Source organism: Ischnura elegans, assembly GCF_921293095.1.
Source record: "Ischnura elegans chromosome 13 unlocalized genomic scaffold, ioIscEleg1.1 SUPER_13_unloc_3, whole genome shotgun sequence".
Lineage (NCBI taxonomy): Eukaryota > Metazoa > Arthropoda > Insecta > Odonata > Coenagrionidae > Ischnura > Ischnura elegans.
The window spans coordinates 9,170,513-9,183,005 of record NW_025791659.1 but is presented as its reverse complement, the minus strand read 5'-3'; the positions used below and the strand labels follow the sequence as shown (position 1 = coordinate 9,183,005).

At 38.3% G+C, this 12,493-nt stretch overlaps 1 protein-coding gene across 1 annotated transcript in view; it reads left to right on the top strand.

The window, feature by feature from the left end:
• The window catches only part of LOC124172991 (phosphatase and actin regulator 4-like), a 105,604-nt gene that overhangs the window by 57,955 nt on the left and 35,156 nt on the right, over positions 1 to 12,493 (top strand). The window contains exons 8-9 of the mRNA XM_046552524.1: positions 4,304 to 4,545; positions 9,978 to 10,303. Of these exons, the coding sequence (XP_046408480.1) occupies positions 4,304 to 4,545; positions 9,978 to 10,303 (568 nt within the window). The remainder of the gene's footprint in view (positions 1 to 4,303; positions 4,546 to 9,977; positions 10,304 to 12,493) is intronic.

The following is a 12,493-nucleotide window of genomic DNA, read 5'->3' as shown; positions in this document are numbered from 1 at the left end:
TATGGATACACTTATACTTATTATCTTACAGTACGTGCCCAAAATCCCTCTCAGGGAGGCAGAAAAAAAAAGTAAATCCTGAAATACTCATAGTGGCAGTCAAAACACCACCATTTGTATTTCAGAGTATATTGGAGCACATATTAACCTTCAATTTAAAAAAAAATGGATGAGTTAACTACTCTGCCTTTTGGTGATAATTCTGAAAATATGAAGTAATGTTTTTGAGCTTAAAAAATCTGTTAATTAACAACTGTTGACATCATTTTGGCTAACATAACAATGCAAGGGGAATAAAAGACATTACTATGGAAGCTATGTACTTGGATAGACAAAGGGTCAAAATTTCATTCAAATATATTATGTGGTTTCTGAGTTATGAATTTTTACCCTGTGCCCTGCACTCTGGAATTTGACTCCCACTAGCGCCACTTCTGAACAAACACCTCAAACTTTGACTCCTCATATCTTGCAAACTATGAGGGAGAGAGAGGAAATATTTTACATGGGTCATTAGATAGGTGATAGCAGCTAGTGACAAAAATTTCATTAAAATCCAAGTCAGTGGGTTTCATTTTGAAAATTTCTGGGTGATTTGACGTTGAATGACCCTTAAATGTCTCATATTGTAGGTGATAACAATGGTACACCTTAAAAGTTTTAAGCACCGTTATTTGTGTAAAGGAACACTCACTTGGTGTGTTTCACGCTGTGCATAAACCCCTTTGCACACTGTCATATGGCCCCGGACCGATCCACCAAGGTGTGATTTTACGTACTCTTGAGGCTATTATTATCTGTTCATTTTATCTCTGCGGGTCAGCTTTCGTGAGATCCCGGACACTATCGGAGGGCCTCGCTGAAGGGGGAGGGGCCTCGCTGAAGGGGAAGGGGTAGTACCGAGAGAGAGAGAGCAGGAGCGACCTTAACGTTGCCAAATGTACACAGGCGCCCTAGTGTCCCACTGAAAAGGTGTGACTCATACGTGGGCACAGATATTTTGGGCCCGGCGGCGAAACAATGCATACAATGTATAGCTACTTATTTAGAGGGGATTGATGTGGAAGAATAAGGAACAGTAAGTTATAAGTTGGATTTAAATGGAAGAATCAAAGAGCACCAAGAGGACGCGCGAGATTTGGCAACACAGCTAGCAGATTCACGAAGTTGACGCGACGGAGGTCTGAGAGCGACTGAAATTCCGAAGTGCTGGGCCACGCCTACTGTCTGCTGATTGGAAGAGGGAAAGTCACGTGTAGATAAACTTTCCCTCCTCTCACCCCAACTCGGTTAAGCCACACCAGCTCACCCGCAAAGATAAAGTGAACAGACCTCAAGTATTATTATATGTAGTGTATTTTACCATGTGCATTCAATAAGATGTTTTTTATGTTGCTATATTATGTATTTATCTAATGATGCTTTTATTTTGCTTTATCGTGACATTATTTTGCTTGATTATGCTAAAAACTCCGCCACTGATCTGCCAGCATAAACGCGAAAAATGAAAGGCCGAATGAATATGATTATGGTTATGAGTATGCTTATTGTGTTTATTTAGGGGATACATAGGGTATATTCATTGGAATGATAAGTGGAGAAATGGGCAAGCAGTGTATATAGTTAAGAGTTTCAGTAGACAAGTAATTTAAACAAAAATGTAAACCCGTAAGAAGCATTGCATCTACTTGATGTCAACGCCTGAAAATGTTAAACATAAGCATTAAAAATTGATAATATTTTCACAAATTTAAAACTAGTTGTAAAAAATAGTGAGTTAAATTCAATCTAGTAGCTTATATCTGCAGATATTAAGGGTAACGGAAGGACGGTGAAATCCCCTCCCCTTACCGGAAAAGATATTATGTATGAAATTTGAGTATAAAGGATCGTCCTGCTCTTTAAAGTATGTTATTTGTGAAATTAATTTTTTTTCCATTCTACCGAAAACAGTTCTATATGACCTATTACTTACATCGGGGTTATTGGCATAATAACACTAGTGTGCCTGGCTGGGTCAATGCCAAACAAAATATGTGTGGTTGTGGGAATAAAAAATCGATAAGCTATTTAGGAAAATTAATTGAACGAGTGAGAGCAAGTATATTATTATGAGTGATTTCTGATCTAGACTCCCAAGTGATGGACCATATCACAGAGGGGCCAAACTTTTTAACTTCCTACCGCCAGTTATTAAAAGAATTGTAAACATCAACTCATTCAAGTGCACATTAAAAATATTTCTATTTCAAAATTCAATTTATTCGTTAAATGAGTACTCTGACTTATTTGAAAAACATGTTAACAAAAAGAACTCTTTACATTGCGAGCCATGTGTACCTATATTAAATCACTGTGATCTGTCATGTATGTCTATTTTTTTCTTATTTCATGCGTATTTATATCTATATTTTTATTAATTTTATTACACATCGCTGCAAGTAGACTATTGCCTGGTGGCAGCATTAGATGTACATGAATAACAAACGTGTACATACAAAGTTTCTATCTATCGAATACAAATTTTAGAAACAGAATAGATACCAATGGTAAAAATAATACACTAATTCTAATCTCATACTACTAAGAATTTAACATTGTCCCAATAAACCAATTTCAAACAATCCCTTAAATACATTAATCCTAATACAGTAGATTCCGGTTAATTGGGACATATCGGGACTTGTGCACTTTGCCCCAATTAAGTAGCTGCCCCAATTAGGCGAACTATCCTGTATATGGGCATAAACAAACGTTGAAATGATAGAAAGAAGACTAAAGAATGTTTATAATGCAACATAAGTTTACTAAATTATTAATTTGATTAATAAATAAGCGATTTTAGTTAATTTATTATCGTTTTTAAGAATTATAACAATTCAGTAAAAAATATTTTTCCCAGCCTCGGGCGACGCTGAATGAATGTCTTTTACTAAGTTCTATTAAATAAAAGTCCTATCCCCTTGCGGATAGTATAACAACAAGAGCTTTCAAAATAGGGCAAGAATAGGAACACTTGTGAAAAATAAGAGTAAACCAAAGGAGGAAAATGAAAAAATATAGTATTCTGAAAACAAAAAAATTTAATTTCGTCGCGAGTATGGAGTCTATGTCACCGACTCATGGCCCAATAAAGCGGCATGCTGTCCCAATTAAGCGGAGAATACTCTGGGATATTCCTCTATTGGGTTCTGTTCTTCAAGATCTGCCCCAATTAAACGGCTGCCCCAAGTAACCGGTGGACCCATTAAATGGAATCTAGTGTGTAATACAACTAAAAAATGAAAATTGACCCAACTAACCCTATTTCACACTCTCCCTTTTAAACCACTATGTAATTAGTCAATAAGTGATGAACACTTCTTCCTAAAGGTTTTCGCATTTGCAGGGAAGATCTTAGGCGGTTACTATGCTATCATTTATGTCTTTTTATGTTTTCAATTCATGTGTTGTCTGTCCTCTCTAACTTGACGGTTTCTATGTCACTTTTGTAACCAAACAGGAATAAAATTATTATTATTATTATTAAAGAACTGCAGGAACAAGTGACTTTGTACACAGTTACGCGCATGGGTGCAAAGTTGAATACACCAACGGATGAAGTTCGCCATGATAAAATATTTGACTTAGCCGGGATTCCGGTCAGGCGTGCTAACCAGTTACACCACCAAGCTATTTTCTCAGAGCAAACTTCGCGGGATGGGTTTATCGAACAAGATGTTGGCGTCACAAGTCCACACTGCGGCACATGTGGCGAGGGTCGTGCTTACCAAGCCACTGTCAAAGCGAAAATCCTCTTATTTTGTCGCTGGTCTGCGACGACAAATTTCAAAGCACTGCAGGAACAAGTGACTTTGTATCCAAAAGATGAAGTTCAAATATTTTTTCATAGCGAACTTCATCCTTTGGTGTATTTAACTTTGCACCAGAGCGCGTGACTGCGTACAAAATCACTTGTTCCTGCAGTGCTTTGAAATCCGTCGTCGCCGACCAGCGACAAAATAAGAGGATTTTCACCCCGACAGTGGCTTAGTAAGCACGACCCTTCTCCGCATGTTACACAGTGTGGACTTGTGACGTCAACAACTTCTTCGGTAAAACCCATCCCGAAATTCCGTCTGAGAAAATGTATTGGTGGTTTAACTGGCTAACACGCCTGACCTGCAATCAGGAGATCTGAGTTTGAATCCTGGCTAAGTCAAATATTTTTTCATTGCGAACTTCATCGGTTGGTGTATTTATTATTATCATTAGTGATTTCTGTGTTTCGTGACCACTAATAGTGTATTTGTTGTTGTTTCAGAGGGTGAAGGTGATAAGAAGGAGGGTGAGGGTGGTGGGGAGGTGAGGTCGGACGCTCGGGAAGGGGGGGATAGAGGGGAGGAGAGGCGAGGGGAGGGTGGGGAGGGCGAGGAGGAGGACGAGGAAGACGACGAGGGTGAGGAGGAGGAAGAGGAGGAGGAGGACGAAGACGAGGGGGAGTTGGAAGTGGACGACGAAGACGACGAGGAAGGAGACGAGGGACGCAGCTGGGTCAGGCTCAAGGTCAGTGTGTGCCTCCAACAAGCGTGTGCACTCTCAAACCCTCTCCACTTCGATTCATTTTCCGAATATCGTGCACCTAATCTGTTTTTATTTTTTCTTTTGTGTTTTTTCATATCGTAGGTAATGAAATGATAATTTTGTAATTTGTAATCAACGTAGAACCGTGGAATAAAATGTGATTATTAAACACGGAGAGTACAGCTATCGCTACTCAAATAAAATCAATTTAATCATGTTTCATTAAATATGAATTACCGTATAAGTGTGTGTAAGAGGCGCACCCCTATTTTGAGCATCGAAGCTATGAAGGAAATAATTTTGTGGCATTTTTTTATACTATCGCGCGGTGTTGCAGACGTATGCCTGGAATTTTGACAGTTATCGAAATTTCCTCGTTTAATACTCTTTGAAAGAGGAAATTTCGATAACTGCGGCGGTAATAGCGGCATTAGAGGGAGTAGAAAGAGTTCCGATCCTCTCTTCGCATACGCCGTTGCTCTACGATGCTTGTCCTACTCACGAACAATTTTATTTAAATGCTCTCGCAGGAGTATTGCAATAGAATTGCAGCCATGGAAAATTTTAAGGCAAAACACGTCAGGCACATAGCATTAACCTTCCCAAGAGATAGGTCAACAATCGGGGCAATCTTAGCGCCGTAGGATAATAACCACATCGTAGATTTAACGGAGCCACACTCGGCCCTCCATCAGCCAATGCCTTCTGCCGGTCAGGCTCAAGGTCAGTGCGTAGCGCGTGCACTCTCATTACAAAGACACTTCCCAATTTGATGTCCTTTTTTGTTTTGATTAACAGTTTACCCTTATAGTGCGACGGGCCAAAACATCGGCTCTCACATAGTCCATTATTAAATTTATGTCATTTTATTTATGGTGGACGTAATAAGTGGAATGTCAACTTAAACGCCAAGAGGAAGTTTCACTCGATAGCCAACGGAGTTCTTGTTTTTTAAACTTTTATTTGGATTTTCTGCGTATTTTCGAAAGAAATTAGATGATTTGAGGAGTTTTATTAACATATTTTTTAAAATTAAGTCAATTGAAATGAATTCCGTGAAAGAAAATGGTTTTAGTACGTATATTCCGCTCTTTTGGAACGTAACCCCTAATTAGTATGGAAGTCAATGGTTCGACTTTCGTACAAGTTTTCGGGAACGCATTGCGTACGTAAGTCGGGGACCGCCTGTACATTGCTACAACTTATTTCAGTGAATGTTTAAATGTTTTGAAAATGAAAAGGAGACTTCGTTGATTTCCACTGATTTATTTCGTTCGTACGACGTTTCGAACCATAGAGGTCATTATCAACTACACAAAAATTGAATGTTAAGCAAACATATACAGTGGAACTTGGTTATGACGGCATCGGCTGTAACGTCAACTCGGGTTTAACGTCACATTTTATGCAGACCAGCCAAAATTGAACATTTTATGCTGTACGAAAACCCGTTTATATCGTCAACAAATACAGATTATGACGCTCGGGTATAGCGTCAAAAATTTTGCGATTCTTAGGTTGCAAAAGTGGTAGTGTGATTATATTATGTCCCAAAGTTCATAGAAACCATGTGTAGAAACATCAAAAGCAAAAACAGGTCACAAGCTGGACGTTGAGCTGGTGACGGGATGCAACTCTTTTGTTTAATTGGTGTCTGGAGGGAGCGGGGGCTGTCCCGCATACCTGGGTCTTATCCCTTCCCACCCCTACATTCTACAAGGTCACTGACACAGGCACACTGTATTGTATTGTTATTTTCGTTAGTTACGGTAGATCATCAGTCACATCACAGTAAACAGTGTTGTATATATAGCAGAACATTTGCGTTTTTACTTTGTCCTTTCACACCAGATTTAAGGCTGCTTTTTTTAACGTCACTCGAATATAACGTTAAAAATCTTCTGGTCCCTTTGATGACGTTATAACCAAGTTCCACTGTATACTCTTTGAAGGTGATGGGGGAGAAAATTCTTCTCCCTTTTTGTTTGGATGGTACTGGGACCAAGAGAAATCGTTTAGGAGGAAAATGTGCTTAAGAGGAATGTACTAACCAAGTGTCACTGTAATGTCAACATGTTCAGTGTTGGTAAATGTACTGAGAAAAAGGTACTGGGCTCAAATACAGATGCATTGATAAAAAATTAATCAGTTACTGGTGCACATTTTTCATTTTAAAAAGCAATCAGTAAAATTAAAATAGTTTTACTGATTGCTTTTACTTTTTGACCACCAAAAATTTAATTAATTAAAATCCCTATAATAGCTGCAATTTGATTCACTGATTGGGTGATTGATACAAATTAGCAGCCCAAACTGTGATAGGTGTGGATATTTGGCTTATTGGACGTAAAAGTAAAAAAAAAAAATCATCGGGAGGAAAAATCTGAAAACTTTAAAAAGTCGATTAATTTTCGAGATATATCGACTTGAATTAACATGGGAGCCTTATGGGACTAAAACTTTTTCGCTTTTATTATGTATTTCTAAATATGTGAGGAACATGATATTCCCTTGACATAAACTAGATTTTTTGGTGTGGATGTCAATGCGATGAATTGATTATTAATATTTTTTATGATTTTTTGAAAGTTCCCCATGCTTTTCTTATGGCACTACGTTAAGAATTTTTTTGACCAACTTGCAATCATCGCAGGATAAATTCCATGAAACGCAAGATACTAGATTTTTTGGTTGATTTTTTGGCTATCTCGGAATTTTCATATGTCGAAACAATTCCGAGGAATAAACGATTTTGACTTTCCATTGTAGAGGTGGTCGAATTTTCAATCTTGGATTTCGGCGTTGAGACACGTGCCATATGAAAATTTGGAATCTTCGGGAAAAATCGTAGAGGGTACTTCGTATCCTCACGTTCTAACTGCTTTTCCCATAACCCTCTTGGTTAATTCGTAATTAAATTCCGAAAAATATCCTGCACGCGAAAAATCATTGTCGCCATTTTTTTGTGGAGCATACAACCTTAAATATCTTAGCAACCATTTCAGCTAGATGAATGAAATTTTCAGGGTAATAGGTTTATTAAAAAGGTCAACTTTTTCAATGATTGCCATTCCGCTCGATCGATTCACGTGCGAGTTATATCGATACCAATCTCCTTGGATACGCTTTAATCGCTAATAACTTTTTTGTTGATCAAGTTTTGAACATGAAAGTCATACACTATACAACCACTAATGTCATTCACATGAATTACGACTGGTGTAACAACGAAAGGGCTGTCATACTTTGTACCCAGGATAAGGAGGCTACAACATAAAAGAGTGGCTGTACCCAAAGACGCAAATTACTGAAAGAATCGTCGATTACGAGCAAGTAATGATTGCTAATGAAAGTAACGTTTTCTCGCTGCAAAAAAGGTCGTCTTCGAAAACTTGTTTTGGTAGAGTGCTTTGCCGCAGGGTGATTTACATCTTTTTGGTTTATTTTAATGAAGAGGAACAAAAACAGTAGATTCCGGTTAATTGGGACGTATCGGGACTTGTGCACTCTGCCCCAATTGTGCGGCTGCCCCTATTAGGCGAACTATCCTGTATATGGGCATAAACAAGCGTTGAAATGATGGAAAGAAGACTAAAGAATGTTTATTATGCAACATAAGTTTATTAAACTATTAATTTGATAATTTGATTGATAAATCAGCGATTTTAGTTAAATTATTATCATATTTAAGAATTATAACATTTAAAAAAAAATATTTTTCACAGCCACGGGCGACGCTGAATGAATGTCTTTTATTAAGTCCTATTAAAGAAAAGTCCTATCCTCTTGCGGATATTATAACAACAAGAGCTTTCAAAATAGGGCAAGAATAGGATCATTTGTGAAAAATAAGAGTAAATCAAAGGAGGAAAATATAAAAAATAGTATTCTGAAAACAAAAAATTTTAATTTCGTCGCGAGTATAGAGTCTATGTCGCCGACTCATGGCCCAATAAGGCAGCATGCTGTCCCAATTAAGCGGAGAATACTCTGGGATATTCCTCTATTGGGTTCTGTTCTTCAAGATCTGCCCCAATTAAGCGGCTGCCCCAAGTAACCGGTGGACCCATTAAACAGAATCTACTGTATATATTTCCTTACATGAAAAGTTTATAAATATTTTTTACATATAGCATACGTAGCTGCAATATTCATTTTCTTTTCTACACCTCGGAAATTGAAATACAGTGAGTCCTCGTTCTACGTCACCCCGTTTAACGTCATTTCGCGATAACGTCACAAAAATTTTGTGACCTTCACTCATTTATCGCACCTTCGCATCGCGAAAACGTCAAGGCTTTTAAATTTCGCACGAGAAAAAAACGCGAAGCGGCGGGCGTTGCAGGTTGTTCGTTTTGTGGGCGGTAATACAGTCAGTCTAAACGAAGTGTAAAACGGTGTGTTTATTGCTAATTGCGATTATGGTTTTAGCAAATTTTCAGCAAAATGAATTCTTAGGCATGTGTGCAACGTTTTACTTGACATAATGGTTTTCAGGAACCTAAAAAGTGATTTCAAGGCATTTTTCCGTGTAGAACTCGGAGCTTTTGTCGTCACTTTTTTCGCCGTGTTCACAATAATTTTAGTTCCTGTAACTGCGACAGTGTTTCAGCGATGATGATGCCCAGGCAACGCTCGCCCGGGCGACCACCATAGCGAAGCTGAAGAGCAAATGCGGGAAGATACAAAAATGGAGAAGGATTTACGTCTCTGCTGCTATTGTCGTCGATGAAGACAGGAACTTGTATTTATGCCATAGCTTGGCATTCCCATCGTAAAAAATGCCCCAGATATGATACGCTAACATTTTTTTTCGCGTAGGAATTGTGAGGTCTAGGGGCCGATATTCACTTTTACATTGTTTCTTATGGGATATTATATTTTGATTAACGTCATTTCGTTTATCGTCACATTTTTCAGGAACGGTAAGTGACGTTAAACGAGGACTCACTGTATACTTTTTGGCCACTTAAAAAAATCAAAGAATGGGTAAAATTTAATTTTAAAAAGCTATGTCGTTTTGTGTATAAAAAATACAATGAAATGCACCAATCAAATATTGTGACGGTGACGAGATGATGAAGACGGCTGTTTCGCCGTTCTCATAGTTTTTTGTGTGTTCTTCTTCACTCTTTTGACTGTAGAAGCTAAAAGTTGATGTTTAAACAATGTTTAATGATTCATTTGTTGAAACCGAATAAACAAGGAGTAAAGCGATATATGTTACGACCCTATGGAGCTTTGGAACAATTTTATACAAATGCTTAAAGTTCAGTATTCTACCTTTTGTGTGCCGATAGTGGGGTATTTTTTTCTTTTCTGAGACACAACACTCGCTAATAATGAGAGGAACGTACTAACCAAGTTTCACTGTTATCATATCTAATATAATTATTGTTTCCTGCGGTACACAGGTTTCGCGTCCCGACCCCGCCATCGACACGAACCGCGTGGAGGAGATCCTGGCGAAGGAGCCGAAGCCGTACGCGGTGCCGCTCAAGAGTGCGCTGAAGAAGAGGAGGGGGCTGCTGGGGCGGTACTCTCCCCCACCGCCCCCTCCTCCACCCCCTCCGCCCCCACCGCCACCCCCACCGCCTCAGTCGTCCGTGCCACAGGGGGGCATGCCCATGCCGTCCCCCCAGCAGACAATGCAGCACCAACAGCAGCACCACCAACAACAACAACAGCAGCAGCAGCAGCATCAAGGCGGACGAATGTGCCAGCAGGGTGCGGACAACAGGTGAGACTTTTTCCAACTGGGAAGAAGAAGGGTCAAAGATTAACGTAGTAATTAGAGATTTGCCTTTTTTAATCATTTAATCTTATAAAAGGGAGCATGGAGGCGTATTGGGTAAGGCTTGGCTTCTGACAAAAGGGTCCCAGGTTCATGTCCCGTATGAAATCAGCACTGGGTTACCGCCATCTAATAATAATAATTATAATGTATGAAATCCTGGACATCGATGCACCATATTACAAATACCATCCACCCGGTGTTAAGGAAAATGATAAATGCAAGATACACTGGAATGCTGAAATCACAACTGACCAAAAAATTCAAAGCTATAGACCGGGCATTGTAATAATAGACAAAATAAAACGTCACAACACATTCATAGACGTAACAATCTCATTAAACTAGTGTACAGAAAGCACACTCCTCCAAAATTAATAAATATGACAAACTTGGAGCAGAGATTAAAGCCATGTGAAAAATGTAATTGTGTATGCCCTATTGTCGTAACAACAACTGGAATCATATCATTTGAGGTGCTTCATCAATTAAAAAAAACTAAATCTGGAAGGCATGTTTGGATAAATTTAAAAAAACAGTCATCCGAAACCCGTCTTATTGTCCGACAATTCATATCTGTTGAATAATTGGACTAAACACAGTTGAACAGAAGAAGGGTCAAAGATTAACGTAATAATTAGAGATTTACCTTTTTAGTCATTTAATAATTATAATACAGGCGGTCCTCGATTTTCGTACACTTGACTTTCGTACAATTCGCACTTTCGTACGTTCAAAATTGACACCTTTTACTTGACTTTCGTACGCTAAATTCGGACTTTCGGACGTTGGTCTGTAATTTTTTTTTTAATTCCCGCGATGTTTATTTCGCATCCCAACATTCAATTGTTTCAAATGGCAGTATATGCGAACATTACGAACGTATATAATGAAGGGAATTGTTGGTAGTTGACTCTAATCTAGGTGATTTATTTGGGAGAGAGACTGCCTGCCATAGGCTCCTTTATCAAAAGAAGAAGAAAGCCTTCATTGAAGATATTTTTCAAAAGAAGTTGACTAGACATCATCAAATAGCTTTCAATAAAACTAGTAAGATCTTCTTTCTAATTGTGTTTTTTCGTTTGAGTGCTGTTTAATTCATGTGTACACCTTCAGCAACGATATTGCACGAAATATCACACGAATTCCGTTTGTCTTTTTTTTAAAAACGTGCGAAATATACGCGATCACGAATGTCACCTGCCAAATGTCGAATTTTGGTGTAAAAATTAAAAGGTATCCAGAGTGCGGGTTCAACAACTACATTTTGTTATGCTTCTTGATATGTCTTTTTATTTATAGTGGACATAATAAGTGGAATGTCAACTTAAACGCCAAGAGGAAGTTTCACTCGATAGCCAACGGAGTTCTTGTTTTTTAAACTTTTATTTGCATTTTCTGCGTATTTTCGAAAGATATTACATGATTTGAGGAGTTTTATTAACATATTTTTTTAAATTAAGTCAATTGAAATGAATTCCGTGAAAAAAAAGGTTTCAGTACGTATATTCCGCTCTTCTGGAACGTAACCCCTAATTAGTATGGAAGTCAATGGTTCGACTTTCGTACATTCGACTTTCGTACAAGTTTTCGGGAACGCATTGTGTACGAAAGTCGGGGACCGCCTGTATATATGATCTTAAAATTCCGAGGTGGTGCTAATGGCAAGATGGACGCCATGCGATCATATCATTCACGGAATCATTCAAGCAAATTAGGACATGCTTGAAATTTCTTTCGGCTGAGTTCCTTGAATGATTAGAGATAGGCAATATTGTGATCTCATAGGTGAGCCAAGCTAACGTAGCGGCTCGTTTTGGCTGGAATGTGTTCATCGAATAAACAGAGATTGTGTCATCAATTGGGACTTTCACCCGAAACTTTAGCGCTCAAATCATGAACTATAGTTTAATAATTGTAAATTGAACAAAATGTAGACGCAATCGAGGAGAAAAATGACGTTTTTATTCATTAAATATCCGAAATGTTATTTCCGAATTACTGACTTTAGACAGTTGATGTTTGTGAATTTATGTTCTCTCAAAGCACATATTTATTATTTGAGCTATTTCGTGGGTTGCTATGCTTCCAAAGTTTTTATATATTACAAAATGCGCCCGGCCAATGCCTTTGGCC